The 20,122-nt window shown below is 38.7% G+C and overlaps 2 protein-coding genes across 6 annotated transcripts in view; one reads left to right on the top strand and one right to left on the bottom strand.

Annotated features, from left to right (window-relative positions):
* nhsb (Nance-Horan syndrome b (congenital cataracts and dental anomalies)) overlaps positions 1-11,865 on the top strand; it is a 53,813-nt gene extending 41,948 nt beyond the window's left edge. The window contains exons 2-12 of the mRNA XM_041982972.1: positions 2,421-2,573; positions 2,661-2,797; positions 4,269-4,316; positions 4,476-4,520; positions 4,620-4,664; positions 5,246-5,438; positions 5,962-6,093; positions 6,744-6,896; positions 7,198-10,401; positions 10,556-10,697; positions 10,875-11,865. Of these exons, the coding sequence (XP_041838906.1) occupies positions 2,421-2,573; positions 2,661-2,797; positions 4,269-4,316; positions 4,476-4,520; positions 4,620-4,664; positions 5,246-5,438; positions 5,962-6,093; positions 6,744-6,896; positions 7,198-10,401; positions 10,556-10,697; positions 10,875-11,508 (4,886 nt within the window). The 3' untranslated portion in view covers positions 11,509-11,865. The remainder of the gene's footprint in view (positions 1-2,420; positions 2,574-2,660; positions 2,798-4,268; positions 4,317-4,475; positions 4,521-4,619; positions 4,665-5,245; positions 5,439-5,961; positions 6,094-6,743; positions 6,897-7,197; positions 10,402-10,555; positions 10,698-10,874) is intronic.
* Positions 11,866-17,192: 5,327 nt separating this feature from the next.
* The window catches only part of scml2 (Scm polycomb group protein like 2), a 28,364-nt gene continuing 25,434 nt past the window's right edge, over positions 17,193-20,122 (bottom strand). For 4 of the 5 annotated variants that reach the window (XM_041982297.1, XM_041982316.1, XM_041982306.1 and 1 more), the window contains 3 exons: positions 19,727-19,936; positions 19,379-19,533; positions 17,193-19,231 (listed from right to left, as the gene is read on the bottom strand). In XM_041982297.1, coding sequence (XP_041838231.1) covers positions 19,106-19,231; positions 19,379-19,533; positions 19,727-19,936 — 491 coding nt within the window. In that variant the 3' untranslated portion in view covers positions 17,193-19,105. The remainder of the gene's footprint in view (positions 19,232-19,378; positions 19,534-19,726; positions 19,937-20,122) is intronic. The other variant, XM_041982323.1, reaches the window with a different exon arrangement.

Raw genomic sequence — 20,122 nt, 5'->3', positions numbered from 1 at the left:
GAAAACTTAATAACTAAGTCTAAATTAATCATTCTATCAGTTTGTTAGCAACAAAATCTCCCTTGTCTTAATGCAACTTAATTTGGACATTTGAGCTTCACTATGCAGAGTGATTTATGGGCAGTTTTGACGGCTACACCTTCAACATTCAACAGCTGAAGTGTTCACTTTGAAACTCAACCTGAAACAAGTACAAAAGTCACTTATAATAGTGACACAATTTGGAAATCAGCTGTGGTAAAATATGGATATTCCAACTAAATGAGAATAATTTTTTAGAGATATTTTGTGAGAACAGTTGGAATAAATCATATTATTGGTGAGTTTATTATTAGCTCTATGACAATAACATAATGATCTCCAATTGTTTTAAATCATTATTCCAAGTTTTAGAATAGAAATTAGGTTATAAAGTGAAAAATACATTATTAAAACATTTGTGCATTCAACTTTTTTCTCAAATACAGATTGGCATATTTATTTTAGTTTAATTATCCCTTGTTTTTATTTCAAAGTTACAATATTCCTTAATGTTAAAAAAGATTAGGAGTGGCATGCAAATTCTGACTGTGTAAGTGTTTGTTTTGTGTTAATGAGCTTCTTTAATCTTGCATTTTAAACAGGCAATAGCTGCTGATTTGAGCTCACTAATTTCATTGGAGGAAAGTAAAAGCCTTGATGAGTAATGAAAGGTTGCTTGGTTACTGATGTATAGTGTGGCTTTCAAGGACACAATTGCCTGTTGAATATCAAGTTAAAAGAGGGTAAATAGGATTCATGAATAAGGCTAAAGGAGCACTGTGAACAGAGGAATGGATAATCAGTCTCCTTCTTTCTGCTCACAATAACTTAGAGACTATTACTTCTATCTCAGTGATGATAACAGAGGTTTCTAAAATATATTTTAGTGTCAATAAAGATAAAGGACAGACATTTACAGTAATCTGCAGGTGTGTGCAGTTTTAGAGGTGGTTTTAGCTGCCATCTGCTGGCATATCATCACTTTGTCATGAGTATTATTGCAAATAAAAGAAAAGTGGAGCATAATTATTAATCACATTTACAATAAAAAAATATATTTTTGCAACTGATTTTATAGGATTGTGTTTTTTTGGAATACTTTTATGTGTTCACAGATATTAATGTGACCAGTGTATTAGCTACAGGCAAACTGTAAAACCTGGTCTGGATCTGGGGCATTGCGGTTTACTTTCAGATAATCATCTGAGGTGCTGGCTGAAAGGATTTTACTTTAGTATACTAATATTAATGTTTTACAAATGCGAAGGAATAATCCTAAAAAAATGTTTTTGGACTCCAATCTTTGGGATTGTGTAGCAACCAGTGCACTGAAAAATGTAAGGATCACTCTCCTCCCTCCATTTCGGTGTCTTTACTAAACACACTTTTATTCTCCATTAGCAGAACTAAAGCTTTCCCATACAATTTTACAATGCAGTAATCAGTGACTCAAAACATATATATATAAATTTTTTCTTAACCAATAATACATATCTTTCTGTATAATTCACACATTTGCAGCACAATGGAACACAGTGTGGACTTTACATGTTCTCAGTTGTGTAGGTTTACATCAGGTGATCTGCTTTCTTCCCACAGTCTAAGACATGCATGTTAGGTTGAGTGGTAATAATAAATTAACCATGTCAATGAACATGAATGGCTGTCATTGTGTGAGCCCTCTGATGAACTAGCAGCCTGCCCAGGGTGTGCCCCACCCCAAGCTCTATGCCAGCTTGGATAGGCCCAAATTCTGTCTGAACAGACAAAGAGATGGAGATGTTTAGAGATAAATCCAGTCGATGGATGGATGTTAATTTGTTGTGAAAGGCTAGTTACAACAGGACACCTACATAAGAGTAGAAATTGCTGTAAGTTGTCATTGATTTGTTTGTCATTAATTTATAGTCATTTTAACTGTATTTTTTTTTACATGTTTTGGAATATGTACCATTGGAGCAAAATAAAAGTAATAAAGATTTTACATTTAAAACTGAGCTGAAACTTAGGCTGTTGCCTAAAATACATAAAAAAAACTGTTTAATATTGTGCTTCTTTGCACGGTCCAGAAACAAGCGTGTTGGGTTAACTGAGAAGTGAGTGTGAGCATGAGTGGTTGTTTGTCTTTTTTAGTTGGTCCTGCAGTGGACTTAGTACCTGTCTATGGTGTACCGTGCCTTTCACCTAGTAGCAGCTGGGATAGGTTTCTGCCCTTCGGAAGGAAGAAAGGAAGGAAGGAAGGAAGGAAGGAAGGAAGGATGGATGGGTGGTTGGGTGGATGGATGGATGGACGGACAATATGAGACACAAGAGGGTCTCTAGTTAAAATCTAATCACAGAAAAGTTACCACAGAAAGTTCCCCTTTAACATGTCCCATCTCTGTTGTGTGTCATTGTAGCTGTGTCAAACCTGGATATAGAAAGCAAGCTGTCGGCTCACTATCAGGCTCCATGGCATCAGCAACACAACGTGTTTCATCCTTGCACCCGACCACCGTGTCTGGAGGAGCTACATAGAAATGCTCAACTCAGTCTCCGAGCTCTGCACCAAGGTGAGTGGCTGATTCAGGTTCTTCTTGGCTGCACAGGTGCAAATGGATACTGTGCACAAATTAAATGTATGTGTTTGGGTTGCACAGATGAACTACAGCAACAGCTGTCCTCAAGTCAGGAAAGAAATAGGGTGACCATCTCTATCTCAGTGGCACCCCCTATGCCCACCTTCCCGTCACCACACACCATCCGCCGGCAACAAAGGAGTCGTCTGGCACGAGCGGTAAGGTTAACACAATGTGACAATATGATTCGAAGCCTAGATATTTCATAACTGGCCAATAATGAGGCAGTTTGCCCAAAACAGTTTACTCTATGAGGCAGAATGAAGATCAGTAACAAAACCTATTACATATGATGTGTTTGTTCCCTTTAATTAATTAATAAAAGTAGTCAGAAGAACACTGTCACCAAAGTTAATGGCAAATCTATACGTTTTAAGGAAATGATCTGTAATGCAACCAAAATTTGTCAAGATTTTTCTTTCGACCATGCCCTCATAAACAATAATCAGACAACCAGACAGACAATGTTTAAAAGCCTGAATTGTAATGACCCTAAATAAATAAGTTTGTTTGCTTTTGAGAACATGTTGTTTCAAGTATTGCTTTAACAGATGAACCTATTATAAATTTCCATATAAAGGCAGGAGAATTTTAGGATATAATAAATGTTGTTGATATAAAGTTTAAAGAATGATCCTGTTTACCTTGATTTCAGTACTGATAAAGATGCCTGTCCACGAGTTTATTAGACAAGTTTATATATTTTCTGTATTCAAAAAGCTCTCTGACACAGTTTACAATATGACTTTTTGCTGTCTATCCCTTATATCTGAGACATCTCTACTTCCAGGCTTTAAAGATTCTGGCTAACATAACTTTTAAGGCAGAACAGCTACAATTCTATCACAAGAAAGCAAACAGCTTAAGCTGGATTTATACTCAGGAGTGTCTGAGTATGTGCAAGTAGGGCTAGCGTAGCCGACGCTGGTGAAAATATGCTCTCGCACTTGAGCATAGTTATGTCTTTGTGTTGTAGTTTCTCTTCTGTGGTTAAATGGTAAATGGTCTGTATTTAATAGCGCTTTTACCCAAAGTGCTTTATATTATACATCACATTCACCCATTCACACACACATTCACACACTGATGGCGAAAGCTGCCATGCAAGGCGTTAACCACGACCCACCAGGAGCAATTTGGGGTTCGGTGTCTTGCTAAGGGACACCTCAACATGAGCTTGACAGGCAGAGGATCAAACCAGCAACCCTCAGGCTACAAGACGACCCTCTACCCACTGAGCCATGCCGCCCCACATAGTTTCATAGTTTAAGGCACAAATTCAGTGAGAAGCTCCAGAAATCCAAAAAATTGCAAGGGAGTACTTCCACGTAACAGCAGGGGTGCACATTGGGTCTGGAAGAGGTGTGCATCAGGCCTCCGCTGACCTATGCTGAGCATACGGCGGTAATGCTTTAACAGAGTATAAATACAGCTTTAGACATTTAAACACAATCAGCTTGAAGCACATTCACTACTAACCAGGTAGAGAATTGGTCACATGGGTTTTTGGGCAGAAAAGATAAGTTTATTTTATTTTATCCATTTTCTTGCTCATTGACACCTCTCTTTAATATTAAATGTGTTAAATGAGTTAAACTGACAATATGTCACTCTGATGTTTCCATGCAGCAAGAAAGAGCAGAGAGAGAACGAGAGATGGACTACCAACCCAGGAAGGTAAAACAGAAAATTGTTTGCGTATATGTTACATATCAGCATCTGCTCAAAATGTTCTCTTATACAAATCTACCTATATTTACAATTACTGAGATCCCATCTGTTCTTTAAATTTTGATCTCTTGACCTCATTTTTTTTTTTTCCGTAAACTTCTGAAGGAGAGAACTGTGAGAGAAACGGAGATCCAGACCATACAGAGAAAAGTAAGCACAGTCACTAATTCCATATGTAATAGATTTAACTCATTTTGTCTGTGTTTGCATTATTATATTTGTTTTAATTTGTGTTTTCCGTATCAACAGGAGAGGCCAGGGAAAGAGACAGACATTCAGACAATACAAAGGAAGGTAAGAAACTGTACCAGATTAAAAGATTCGAATCTTCAAATTTTAGGGTGAAAAAGGGCACAAGGAACATCTAAATTTGCATAAGCAGTGATGGAACATTGTTAAGTGAATATTTTTAACCGTACAACATTTATTTAATTCATCTGTCACCTTTTGTTTTTTTTCCTTCTATTATTTTATTTAGAATTATTTATTGTTTTTATTATTTATATCATGCATTTTTGATTTTCTTTGTTGTATTTTGTTTTCATAGTTTGAGTGCTTTTACTCACTTGACACTATTGAAGGTTGCATCTTCATTCCGTGGAATAAAAAGGTATTAAGCATTTGTATTGCTCAACTTTATCCACTATGACTGTTAGTAATTGTTGTTTATTAGGTAACTTTGCATTATTTTGTGGTTGTAAAGTTTCTGTTTACATGTTCACTAACTTTAGACAAATTCTAGAATTTTAGTTATTGTTTGGTACACATTCCCCATGTAAAGGGTTCCTATAGCTGTAACTTTCTAAAATTGAAATTGTGGGCCTGTGCTAGAACTTACCATTAATATTCTCACTCATCTGTGCTGTTTGTTGCAGGCTACCTCGACAGGGGAGGATGAAAATGGTGAGGTCTTGGGAGGCCACATAGTCAAGGCTCCAGTCCCTAGTGCCCCTTTAACCCAGAATAAACAGACAAACTGGTCAAAGGAAAACATCCCACCATCAGATCAGAAAACGCCTGGTGATTCTCATGCCATCTCCTCATGTATCATCCCAATTAATGTCACAGGTAAACTTAAAAACAAAAATGAAAAACCAATGCGCTCGACTGTCCTTTATAAGTACGGACTGTACAAACAAGGGGTCAAACACAGACTAACTGTAAGAAAACCAGGAATTCTAATTACCAGACAACAATACATGGCAGGGATCACCATCTCCGGTCCTTAAAACACCAATATCCTACAGGTATTGACAGTTTCCCTACTACATCACACCTGATTCAAATAAAATGTATCTCCAACAGCTTGTGTTCAAGTTGTGCACAAGTCTGTCAATGGCCCTTTTATTTCAATCAGATGTGTTGCTGAAGGGAAGCATTCAATACCTGCAGGACACTGGCCTTCAAGGACCAGAGTTTGGGGCCCCTGCTATATGGAAATAGACAACAAAGGAACATCAGTATAAGTTTGGGCTTGTCTATTTTATTTATAAATGAAAAAATTGGTATGTCTAAATTTTAACTGGTTCTTTATATAGTGCGTTACCTTTTAGTTTTTATAGTCATAATGGCTTCTCTGTTGCAAATGCAGGAGTCGGTTTTGACAGGGAGGCCAGTGCTCGTTGCTCTCTAGTCCATTCCCAGTCGGTTCTTCAAAGGAGAAGAAAGCTGAGGAGAAGGAAGACGATCACAGGAATTCCTAAACGAGTACAACAGGACATGGGTATGTGATAGTAGTATAGGTCTTTACTACTGGCTGCCTGTCCATCAGAGAATATACTTTAAAGTTCTGTTGCTGGTCTCTAAAGCTCTGAATACATAAATAAGACCCCTTGACCCAGTATGAACCTACCAGACCCCTCAGATCATCTGGATCCAGTCTCTTATCAGTTCCCAGAGTCACAACCAGACATGGAGAAGCTGCATTCAGCTTCTACGCTCCACATGTCTGGAACAAACTCCCAGACAACCTCAGATCAGCTGAAACACTCAGTTTATTTAAATCCAGATTAAAGACCCACCTGTTCTCTGCTGCATTTCAATAGTTTTTTTTTTTTTTTAAATGTCCAAATCTGCATGTTTCTTTTAAGCTTGAATTTTAAAACTTGATAATGTTTTAATACAGTTTTTATCCAATGTTCTTTCTATTTCCTTTTTGTTTTGTTTTTTTAAATATTAAATTATGCTTCTTATTTTCTGTAAAGCACTGTGAATCACCCGGTCGTTGAATTCTGCTATACAAATAAACTTACCTTGCCTTGCTTTGTAATGTAGCAATGTATTTGCTTATCTTGTCGTAACTGTAATTCTCTAAAGAATTTTTTTGTATATGATATTCTACAAATTAGATCTGCTCTTTTCCTTTGCTTTCAGACTCGGATGAATCACCTGTAGCAAGAGAGCGCACAGTGATCATCCATGCCAACCCACACCAACTCTCTCTCTGTCAAGAAGACGTCTCAATTAGTGGCCGTCTCCATCACACTCGTGACTCTGGCTGCCAGACAGATGATTTTCTTATAGCGTGTATGTTTCTGAGAATGGAGAAATATAAATGGTTATATTTTGCAGAACGACAACTAAATTAAATTTTTTGCCGTTGCTGTGACCAGTTTTAGGTTAATGCTTGAATAATCTATTTTAAATAGATGTTATGACAGGACATCTGAAAGCTGCCAATATACTTTCATCCTGGAACTCGGGCCATTGATTCAAAATATTTATTTATACCACCTAGGTATAGTGTGTACACATCTGTAATTAGAGAGCTGTATTAAGAAACATCCCCTTTTGTCCCTAACACATCTCTTCTGATTGACCATTTTAGGTACAGCTGCTCCCTCCAGAAGGCGCATTAGAGCTCAACGTTGCCACCAGGGAATCCCTGCTTCTCTGTCCCATTCCACTGGCAATATTTCTTCCCTGGGTGACCAGTCAGACTCCACATACACCATGGCTTCAGTCCATGGTGGGCGCTTGCGTTCACGTAGCCTTCCACGGGAAGGCGGACGTCTATTGGACAGCGATGAAGATGATGATGATGATGATGACAATTATGATGATGATGATGAAGATGAAGAATTGTCACCTTATGAAGCTGAGGACTTTATTCCACCAGGGCCCAGCCCAAGAATGAAGATGATGTTGATGAAGGATGAAGAAGAAAGCACAGATGATCAGGCAGCACCTGAGTCATTGCAACTTGGAAGCTTAAAAAGGTTGCAGCGATCTAGCGAAAGAGACAGAGGGAGTGGAGGAGGAGGGAGCCCAGAGCATGGTTGGATGGAGAGGGGTCGCTCTCGCCTGCCTCGCAAGGCTGACATGGGTAGCTGTGAAATCTCATCCAGTTCTGATACTTTCAGCAGCCCGATTCATTCAGTGTCTACAACAGGAGTTTTAGGCAGCCATGTGGACCATAAAGAAGACCACCAGTCATCAAGTGGGAACTGGAGTGGCTCCAGTTCAACCTGCCCCTCACAAACATCTGAAACCATTCCTCCACCTTCCTCTCCACCACTGACAGGCTCATCCCACTGTGATTCAGAGCTATCACTCAACACTGTGCCCAATGCCATTGACGAGGGATTCTCACTCGATCCTTCATACCATTCCGACCTCAGACCCCAGGGCCAGGGCCACAGATCAAGCTCATTTACATCCTCAGCCACAGACCAGCTGGATGATGCAGGGGTCAGTACAGCCAGTGAGGGGGAGTGGACATACCCTCCAGACCAAGACCAGACTGATCCAGACCAAGACCCAGACCAAACCCAGAATCTGAATCAGACCCATGGACTTGTCCAAGAATACAGCTCAAAACAAGGTTTAGAAGATCAGACATGTTTCAGTGACAAAACATGCAATGTTGAAAAAGAGCTTGGCTCTCATTACTCATCTGATATGGACGGTTTCTACCCATCCTCTCAGAATTTTGGGGAGTGTTTGGGGAGTCAGAATTACAGAGGATACATGTATAACTATGCAGACCCAGGGCCCGATTGTGATCAGTCCAACACTGTGGTAGCACCATTATCCCATGGAGTTTATTCCCAGCCCTCAGCTGATTTCAATGTAGGGACTATGACTCTTGGAAGGGCTTGTCGTCCACTGAGGAAACTAAAAGTCAAGCCTCCACCACCAAAACGGACCTCTTCACTGAAGGAGACCAGTGGTAGTGTTGATGTTGGAACGGACACACAAGCAGATCAAGATCAACCAAAGATGGTTAGTGAACAAGAACTTACCTTGTCTTCCACAGATATGAAACTAGAACTGGACCTTGAACTTGGAGGTGCTCCAGAACCCTTACAGACATCCTGTCTAGTGGCAGAGCCTTTGGGAACTTGGGGAGGTATGGGACTGGGTCAAACCATGGACATAGTAGAGCCCATGTCTTTCAGCTCTGCAGACACACACTCTTTTAAGGATGAAGGTGCAGTGCAATCTGACTATGCAGATCTGTGGCTTCACAATAGTGAGCTCAAATCCAACAACGGTGAGTACACATCTATGTCCAACTCCAGCACAGCCACAGGTACCACTGTCATGGAGTGTATCAAGTCACCAGACAGCTCTTCCTCTTCTACTGAAACCCCAAACCAGGCCAATGCCCAGGCTACAGAGATCAAGACAACTAGTCCACCTCTCCCACCTGGAGACTTTAAACTTGGGTCACCTGAGAAACTGGCTGGCCTAGCGTCACCATCAAGTGGCTATTCAAGTCAATCAGAAACTCCAACATCAACCTTGCCCTCATCTTCAGCAGCATTCTTCCCAGGACCATTGTCTCCTTCAACTGGCAAGAGAAAGCCCAAAGTACCAGAAAGGAAGTCTTCTCTCTCTTCCTTGCAGCACTTTCCCAGAGATGGAGCTTCAGTTTCGACCTGCTATAAGAAAGACCCTGACTTTCCACCTCCACCTTCTCAACTTGATCTCAATGTTCTTCAAGGTGGCTATGTCAGACACACACTATCCCACCGGACACACCACATGCACACACTCCACCATAGCAAACACAGAATTGCAAATATTTTAGCTAGTGGAACAAAGATGTTGGCTCCTGAGACACCAAATACTAACCCACTACCAAGTTTAAGCTCTGCTTCAGTAACTCCAAACTCAAATCTATTAGTGATAACTCCATCTACCCTTCGTTCTGTACCACTCCATTCTACTAGTCAATCTACAGATCAACAGAGTCCTTCCACAACCCATCAGGAAACAAGTGGAACAGAAACAGTGACAAGACCAAAATGTCCTCCCAGTAGTTCTACTTGGGGTCCTCCACCTGTTAACGCAAGGCCTCTACCTCCTCGCAGGCCACCTCCCAGACCGCCATGTCTCGACCACACCTCCTCCCCTGAACATTCACAACCTACTCCCCCTGGCCGCCACCCTGATGGACCTCCATCCTATGAAAGCCTGCTACTCAGACAGGACCGTTATGGGCCTGGAACCTTCTGGGCTATGACTGCCTTCAGAACTCGGCTGGACCCATCTTCAGACCTTTCTGAGGACAGCTCACCTCTACATAGACCAGTGCCACGTGCTCCCCACCCTTCACCTGTGGATCTACACACACATATCCACTCTCATGCAGAGTTCAGAGGGCTCACCCACTCATCTCATGCACACTCTGAATTTAGGGTTTTGGGGGAACGTTCATTTTCCCAGGATGATGAAGAAGATGAAGATGAGGAGGAGGAAGAAGAAGAGCAGGTGAAAGAGCCACTGAGGGCTGCGTGTTCCAGAGGAGGCATGCGATCTGACCACCCTCCACCCCCAGCATATGAATTTGCTGGGGGATACCACTCAGACTCAGGGCCCTGGGCTAGTCCAGTCAAAGTGCCTGGTAACACAATAGAGACATCGCATCCTTACCTAATCAGCGATGCAAAGAAAGGAGGACATGAAGTGCAGGAAGAAGAGGGGGAAGTGACATCAGGTGCTACCAGAAGTGCCCATCAGCAACAGCCACAAGAGAGCAAAGATGACTCAACCACTCCTGACACTGAGGATTACTTTAGCAAAGGTAAGCTTTTAAAGTAAATTCAACTGATTAATTCTCCTGTAGCTCTCTTTTTCCAAAATGAATGAAAAAAAAAAAAATAAACATGTAGGATATTATAGAAGTCTGTTATTTCACAAATAGTGTACTGATTAGACAACCAGATGACATGAGATAGGTCTGTTGTGTGCCACAGATTCCACACCAAGTGATAATTCACTCTCACCTCTGATGGATGACACCAAAGTGGATGACGATATTATCATCACATCACCCAACAAGACCCGTACAACTGAAGACCTGTTTGCAATGATACACAGGTGATGTATTGGTACTCAATATATTGTCATTATAATTCAATGCGTCCAGTGTACACCTATTTGTCAGATTTGACAGGCAATCAAACTTCTAAAATGTTAGTTGTTTTTAAGTTTGTGTTATCTATTCATTCATTGTGTAAATTTTAATCAGCACTATATTGTGCTTTCTCCATTCAGATCCAAGAGAAAGGTTTTGGGCCGTAAAGATTCAGGAGACCTAAATGTGAAGTCCCGTCTCTGCCCTACAGCCCCAGTGATCACCAGCAATGTCTCCACCAGCATTGTCCCTCCAGCCCCTCCACTTAACTTCCCAGCTACTTTAGCCAATGCTGTTGGGTCACAGCGAGCCCCTGTGCCAATCTATCGGAGTGCTAAGAAATCCAGCACATCCAATGAGGAGTTTAAACTTTTGTTGCTGAAGAAGGGTAGCAGGTCTGATTCTAGCTACCGCATGTCTGCCACAGAAATTCTGAAGAGCCCTATCACTCCTAAAACACCAGGAGAATCTCTACAGGAAGGGCCCAATAGACAGGCTGAAGATCCACCGTCTACACTTCAAGAGCTCCCCATTTCTGGCCTGGAACCAATCCAGATACCAGGCCTTTTTCCAAGGGCAAACTCTGAGAGCTTCACCCCAAAAACCCTGCCCATGTCAGCTGCATCTCGACAGGGACGTTCTCGGATCCCCCCAGTTGCAAACAGCAGTCGCTACAGTACACGCAGTCGCCTCTACACAGCCCCCATGCAAGCCATTTCTGAAGGGGAGACGGAGAACTCAGATGGGAGCCCCCATGATGACAGATCATCCTAAAACCACCTGATAAAAGATGTCATCTATTCTTAGCTGTGTCCTACATTTTACATGGCCCCTTCTCCTTTTATAACCTTGGGTAGCTGTGTAATCAAGACCAATGGAGTAATTCTTGCAAAATACAAAATCTGGCTGTTCCTGAAATTCACTCAGTTACTGATATACAATTCAAAGGGTGACCGACTGTTGTTAGATACTAAACCATAAAAAGATGATTACTGAAACCACGAGGATATAAAACTGTACTATCTTAAGAATAGTTCCTATCCTTAAAAGTGCAAAACCTATTTTGATTGCAAAGTCTTCTTAAAAAAAAAAAAAAAAAAAAAAAGAACTGTCCCGGATATAAAATTCAAAGAAAAGATAATGACTGGAAAAGAGACTAAGTTTGCGTGCATGAATGAGCACACACAACATCCACTGAGATTTCTACTTCTTGTGTTTTGAATGGTGTGGGTTCGCGTGTGTCATTTGGAAACTGCTTTCTTATTCAAATAAAAAATTCTTATGACATTTAATATTCTTTTAACTTACAGTGCCCAAAGGATCGGCCAGACTTCACAAAGTCCATACTCGATATTCCTGCCAACAAGCACGGTCTGTTTCGATGTGGAAATTACTAACATCTCAACTCTGAACCAACTTATCTATTTTATTTCCATCTGCAGACCTGGTATAAAGAGTATATTAAATAGAGCCAATATTATATTTGTCCACAAAAGTGATATCCAAAAAATATCATGATGCATGTATTTTTGTAAAATTGCGCCTCAGAACATGATGATAATGCTTCACCATGTTGCATGACTTATGTGGAAACATCCCCTGGATCCTGGTCTCTGTCAGCATTTTTGTGGTTCTTTTGTATTATAAAATAATGGATCCTTCACTGCAAAAGATTTGGGTGGTATCTGTACCACACTGCCTCTAAATTAACTTGTCTTGGATTTGAGTGTCTAACAAAAAGGAGCAAGGGCTTGCACCTATTTGTTTGAGATACGGATAACTTTGGACAATCGCACAGTGGCCTTTCTCTAACAAAGGTGGTTGTAAGTAGGGCATTTATAAGTCCCTGTACATGGAGCTGTGCCATGTTCCACCAGAGTTCAATCAAATACTTTAAATCCAACCTTGAAATATATTTCTTCGACTGATTAATGCTTTTCCAGCTGCTGGCCAGTGTTGCCCTGCTGACATGAAGCGGAAACAGAGCATTTCATTGCAGACTTAAATATACCATTGAGTGCAGACGGTGAAAATGCTTTAGAAGGTCCTTAGTCGGTTTGACTAGAGGTTAATTTGGAACGATTTCCTAGAACTAACCTCTTTTTTGCACTTCATGATTCATTAAGAATATTCCTTGAAAAGAAAATATATCTTATAATGAAATGCATATGTATATTTGTACTGAATATAAAAACTCGTATCTATATAAAAATGACAAGCAGAAATTTTATGGGGAATCAATCTGAGTGTAGCAAAGAAGAACAGGTCTCACTGACATTACACGTGGATTTCTTAGCAGTGTACTGTTCTCCTCTCCTTGTTGCCTCTCCTTCATTTGCACTGACCCAGTAGCATAAGACAGGTGAAAGCTCAACCCAGTGGCTGGTGTCCACCATTCTGTACAACCCTTCACTAAATGTAAGAGAGAAGAGACAAGAGGACAAAAGGACAGCATACTTCAAATACTTACAAATTCTGTTAAGTACCCATAGCGGTGCTGCAGCTTTTCCTACCCGACACAAGGCTTTAAATATGCCATAAAGTCTCTCTCATCCTAACAATAACTATTGCTTACATAAAGTATCCAGTGTATTACAGAAGAAAACTATCATCAGTGAAAAGCTTGAACTGTCACCTGCCTACCACAGCAAACACAACACTTACACTTCTTATGTTCAGAGACCGTACTTCAATAGAAACCATTCACTGTATTCTGTGAATACCTCAGCAAGCTTATTACTGTTTTATTGTAAATGATAGATAGATAGATAGATAGATAGATAGATAGATAGATAGATAGATAGATAGATAGATAGATAGATAGATAGATAGATAGATAGATAGATAGATAGATAGATAGATAGATAGATAGATAGATAGATAAAAAAAACACAACTGTTTGATACTCAGCGAATCTCAACTGCAGAACTGACACTGTGTAAGATGGAGAGAGTTAAAGGCTGTGAAATGATTAGAATTTTACATTCATCATATTTCTGAAGCGCACTTGTTCCTGTCCATTGTTTTCTCTGTTGTGTTTTCTATTGCATGCAATAAGTAAAGGGAAAAAAGGAGAAGAAAATGACACCAACAAATCATTATTTTTATCTGCAGGATGTCTCCATGAGAAAAAAGATTTTGTATTTTCTGTTCAAATGTCAAGTTCAATAGTGTGTTCTATAGATGTACAAACTGTCTGGCTTATTCTGTTCTGTATAGTTGTGATCACACACAGGGGTTTATCTTGTACTGTATATCTACTCACTGGACAATCATGGGTATAAGAGACTGTAAAGAAAATCATATAGAATCTGTTAGGAGGGAGAATCTGAACACTTTAGATGCCAGGTTCTAGTCATGCTGGACCTGTAGAAGTGAGAGAAATATTTTCCAGGAGAAACTGCAGATCATGTTAAAAGAAAATATCTGGACAAAACACTTTGAATATACTAATGTATAAAAAAAATATTAAAAAAAAGACATGAAAAAAAACAGTTCATAAACACAAAGGTTTGTTTGATCTGATCAGAAAGTATACTTTTGACTCAGTTGAATATTTTTATTCTCACAAATTGTTACTGAATATAATTTATTACAAATAATCACATTATTGAACTGAACCATTGAACCATTTGACCATTTTTAAATGTGATTTTTCTGTACTGTACTTGGCACTGATACCATAGAAATATTTCAAGGCTGTTTCCTTAATTTGTAAAAGCAGTGGGTGGGGGATTTATTTATCCAGTTTGGTTATGAATGCAGACTTTAAGGCTGCCAGGCAGATCTCACCCCCTTAAATTTAAGTCCTAGACAGCTTGGGAATACAGCATCAGAAGTATCTATAGCTCTTACTGATTTTATTCCCAACTTGCATCCAATTATGTATGCAATTGTGCCCTAATGGGAAGTATAACAACAACCACTTGATATTTTTATTCAGAGGTGTACAGTATGGAATATCACTAAAACAGACTTTAAAATATCTGGCAGAGAAGAAAAAAGATGTAAGCATTAAAAAAAAAAAAAAGAATCTGTAATTATATAAAAATAGCTCCATGTTGAAAAATAGCTAGGACTTAACAGATTTGATTCACTTTTGTATTTTTGTACAAATTTGTAAATAGGTTTTTGAAGAAAAAACTGTTGCAAATTCTTTCTTTTGTAAAATAAACCAATAAAAGATTAAAAAAAAGACAAAAAGTTTTTTTTCTCAAGTTTACATAATTATTTCCAAGCCTTTGTATATTTTGAAGCTGTGCGACACTTTTGGTCTTTATTTACTTATTTAATTGGAGAAGGGAGTTGTGAAAATTTCATTATTCTATATCGAATTCATTTGAACAGCTCATCAGGCTGCTTTAGTAACTGTGCATAGAAAAAAAAGCCAATAAATGTGATTGCAATGAAATGGAAGACCTCTTGTGTGACAAGTCATTTCCTCTCTACCAGAAAAAAGTGCATTGAGAGAATCTCTCCACTAGATGGCAGTGTTGAAGTGTTGTATAGTTTCTGAATCCTAACTGGGGCAAAATCCAACTCTGATTCATCGTGAATGAAAATGAAGCAAACTGAAAAACACTGTGTGCGCCACAATAAGTTGTGTGTGTATGACTTAAAAGAAAAAATATTTAAACACAGTCAGAAAAAAATAATGCACAAATAGACTGCTTTATATAGTAAAAAAAAAAAACACAGTTGTGCAGTCTTGAAAATTTCATTATTTTATATCCAATTTCATCACATTCCTAGTTTACGTTAGTTTTCACATTTTATACATGGCAATGCTTAAAACTTCCAGTTTAAAGCTCGTCCATACCAAATAAGTCCTACTAACGAGAGCATCCGCTGCCATTCTTGTAACTCTAGGAAATAAAAGAATAAAAAAAAGAAAAATAAGAGTTTAAAATTTCATGCGTTTGCTGCGAATAGCCTACGTCATTTATAGTCGCTGTGACCCAAACACGCATAAAGTTCTCCTACCCCCCCTTGTTTTGATTTCATTACTTGCAAGCTTTGGCAATTTTTTTTTTTTTTTTTTTTTTTTCGATTTTTATACATGTTTTTGATAAAATAATAATAATAATAATGATAATATTAATAACTCTGCTTAAAAGTTCTATAACAATATGTGTTTTGTGTTAATTGTAACAACTGACCAGTCGGTTGTTGCATAACTTACTCTTGTTTTGTGAAGACTTCGCTTTGTCCTCCCCGGTCTAAAGCCGACGTGTCGCTAGGCTAAAGTCCAAACAGCAACTTTGTGCATCTTCATTAAGAGCTCCACTGTCACATCAACTAATAACACAAGTTCCCATTACAAACAGAAAAGTGTGAAACTTGAACACATTTTTAAAATAAAAATAGTAAAAGCAATTTTAACATACTAGGTTAGGTTCCCCAATTTTATATTATTATTATTATTATTAGTAGTAGTAGTAGTAGTTGTAATCTGCAGGAGTCGTGATGAGTCCTGAAGGGCTGCTGGGGAACTATTTGAACTTGCTGATCTTTTGAACAATGATTCCTATTGGACTGTCATATCTTTAAATAAGACATCCATGATATTTAGACTTATAAGGCCTTATACCTCCCCAGGACACACGTAAACACACAAAAAGCCCCTCAAAACTAGACATTTAGGATTTGCAACTGTTTTCCTCATACATGCTCTTTTTTCTTGATCATTTCTCCAACTCATTCAGAATTACCCTTTTCTTTCCAACTCCCAAATTATAATTTTGACTTATTGAAAACACTCATGTACCTACAAAAAAGAAGAAAAAAAAAAAAAAAGAGAAGGGAATTTGCATTTTCTCGTTGAATTATTTGATAATTTTCTTAACCAGGGTTCTAAAAATAAAATCTGTCCACTAGTCAGACATTTGCAGCTACTAATGACTGGTAATGAAGATGTATTATTTTAAAGACTTTTGTGTCAAGAGGGTGGAAATCACTAACTTAAGCTTAAAAAATCAAGTACCCAGCACATTGGATTAAAGCGACACTACTGTACTACTACTGTTGGGACATTTTTGCACTTTGGCGCCCCTTAATGAAGATTAATTCAACACCCATCTTGCATTCTGTCTCTTCTCTGAGCTCTATCCACCCAGTAAAAGTCAGTTTGTTGTTGACGCTTGTCTTATCCATTGCTCTATTCTCCCTTTCTTTGCCTTACTGCCTGCAATTATGTCCGCTTACATTTCTTTGCTGATTGTGTCATGATTTGTGTCCAAAACAGCCATCGTGTCAGTGCCATAAAGCAAAACACAACTGTCAACGTGATGCTCCAGGCTGGAAAAAAAAGTTGTGAAGTGCAGTTTCTCAGCCTCAGGATGCTGAAGGCAATGACTGCTCCAGGAATGTGCAACGAATGTCCACGTACCATGAAAACGAGTCAGAAGCAGGATTTTAAGGTCAGAAACGTGTTGTATTGCTTTAAGATGACACTAGGATGACGTAAACAAATGTTTAATTGTGTGAATGCATTGCAAACATACAGTTTTTAAGAAACATTTCTTACTGAGCTCAGTAAAAAGTTGTATCAATACACTAGAGAGCAATACATGACAAAGCATTAAAAATATACATAATTGGTTATTGTGCAGTCGCTATATGCTGTAGTAATGAGCATGAAATGTTAATGATGTGAAACATTTTCTAAGAAGAAACAACCTTTACTAAAATCCTGAGATTCACATTAAAGCAAGACGGTTTCAAGTATCAACTTGTTACCACTACAGGAGAGCAACAGTGTGAAATGCAGCTACAATAGACATGATACAACATGATTTGGTTTAAAAAATTATTCTGAAATGTTCAGAAAACTGAGTATTTCTGCAATCAAAAACAGATGAACACTTGAAACGTGAATAATTACTCAGACACACTATCATCCTGCAGGTAGTTATTTGATGGCACACACAAAAACTATTTCAGGCAGAAAAAAATGATTACATTTATGCTTGATACACTTTGTTACAGTACAAAATGATATCTTAAAGAATAACTTTGTTTAACTTTGTACAAAAACTGTTTTCCATCATATTCTGTCTGTACAGCAATAAGACTTGACGATCAATGATGTCACTCATTTTATTGAAAAAACACCTCTCCAGTTGTGAGTGTAGCTCTAAAGTGTGTTTGATTGTGTGACTGTCAAAGCACAATACAGCCCCACTAGTGCTCAAGCTGCCACTGGCCTCCAGCATGCAGAAAAACACAAAAAAGAGACATAATTCTTCAGTAACAGTTCCCCTACTTCTACAGGCTGCACTTCCGATTTACATCTGGGGAAAGGTTTTTTTTTTGTTTGTTTGTTTTTTTTTGTTTGTTTTGTTAATAAAATGAGATTGCCACCACTCAAATCAATCGGTGCCCAATCTGCTAACATTAATATATAATCTCTGTTAATAAAAACGTAAGTGTCTGAGGACAAGAATTTTTTTCTGCCACGATTGACTTCAGCAAACAACTTTATCAGTTTTGGCATAAATCCCATTTAACACTTCTAACTCACATAAACGGCCACTCCTGCTGTTCAGTACCTGTTAGCAGTCGTGCTCATCCATTCACTGGCATGCAACTAATGTAGCTATCTGTAACAGATGCAGTCATTCAGACTCTTTTTCTCTTTCTTTTGCACTGACTGAAATAATGCAGCAAGACATTCACTGCTCGTACCTAAACCAGCTTTGTCAGCCTTTATCGCAGCATGTCCCTCCACGAAATTTGGACCAAGGAAACAAGTGTTTGTTTATAATGTTTAAAGTTACATTTAAGACAGTTTAAAAAGGAAAGAAAAAAATAAATAACATGTTTGTCTGTGTACGTGTGTAGAGTTAAATTGACCAAGACTTGTAAATTGTGGCATCCAGTAATTTATATTAGGGCAAAAAGAGATATACATGAATAAAATTCAGTCCATGTTCAGATTTACGATACGGATAGCTGTATGCTTATTCAGTTTTACACTGTGGTCCATAAATTAAAAAACAGAAAACTCTGTTAATGGCAGTTGCTAGCATTTCAAAGACAGTGAAGTGACAAAGGAAATATTCTTTTGTTAAAGTAAATTGACTTTTGATACATCAGTTTTATCATTTTATTGTGTACTTGTACTTTCTATGAATTCTCTAAACCTGAAAGTTAAAATTCTGATTTAAAATCTTCTCTATATTGCGATAAATATAAGTCTGAAAATTGATTGGACATTTATAGGATTAAATTATTAAATCTACTGCCATGTTCCTAAAGGCCAATATTCATAAACAATACCAGGAACATGACCTCAGTCCATGGTGGATCTATGCTGCAGTGCGCCCCGGATTGTGTGTTTGGTTGCCAGTGAGAAGAATGCTGTCATCCTCTACTGTTTGGTCTGCTTCAGTTTCTCAATATGATGACACAGTTTGAGTGCTGGGCCCAACTTCAGTCCCATGTACTTCATGATGACGTCACTCCGCAGCAGCATCAGTGCCTTGCCATCAATCTCCTGCAGAGAGGGGAGTGTGTTGTCAGCAGGAGGGGACACATTACAAAGCTCCTCTCAAAACACTTTGATCAGTCATGATGACTTAGGATGAAAACATTAGTACAGCACTGAACTAGAAAATGAATAAAAGTTCATCTAGGTACTCACATGTTTCCTGAACAGGTCAACATGTGGGCCGAGAGTTTGTGGATCAGCCTCCTGGACAAACCGTATGACATCTTCAACTGACCAGGAAGAAGCATTGTTCCCTGAACCGTCTTTGTCCTGCTTCATATGGTCTGGACCTGTTGTTGAGCTAGCTGCTGTACCATATGCGAGCAGGAGGAAAAATTAAACCTAGTCAATAACTAACACTTTTCTTAAAAGACATACATACAAAAGTGCACATTTATTAAACACTGAAATCTTAGTTTAGAAAGTACCACTGTGATTAACTGTTCAAAATAATAATAAAAAAAAAATCCCCAGCAGCTATTGGTGCATTTTTAAACTCACCTTCCACTCGTCTGTGTGTACCTATTGAGTCAGTTGGGTTGGAGCTGACACATCGAAGGGGTGGGGCCGTTTGTGTGTTTCCAGGGAAATATGGACGCTCCCTCTTTGCTGCTCTGTAGTCCAATGTGTTTTGAAGGGGACGGGTGCTGTGACTTCGATCCTTCGTGGAGTCATCATTAGACAGGCCGTTCTCAGTGATGGACGATGGTTCTGTTTAAAGAGAGGATAAAACAAAGTCTCTACAAACTTAAGAAAAAGAAAAAAAGCATAACTAATACCATCATACAATTACAGACTCATGTAAAAAGATTCAGGAGGTATGTCTACTTGAAAATAACCCTACTCTGTTATTGATATGGTTGCTGATTTATTTTTCACGTGACTTTATGCACGTAT

The sequence above is a fragment of the Melanotaenia boesemani genome, chromosome 1 (genome assembly GCF_017639745.1).
Source record: "Melanotaenia boesemani isolate fMelBoe1 chromosome 1, fMelBoe1.pri, whole genome shotgun sequence".
Taxonomy (NCBI): Eukaryota; Metazoa; Chordata; class Actinopteri; order Atheriniformes; family Melanotaeniidae; genus Melanotaenia; species Melanotaenia boesemani.
This window is presented reverse-complemented; position numbering and strand designations above follow the sequence as displayed.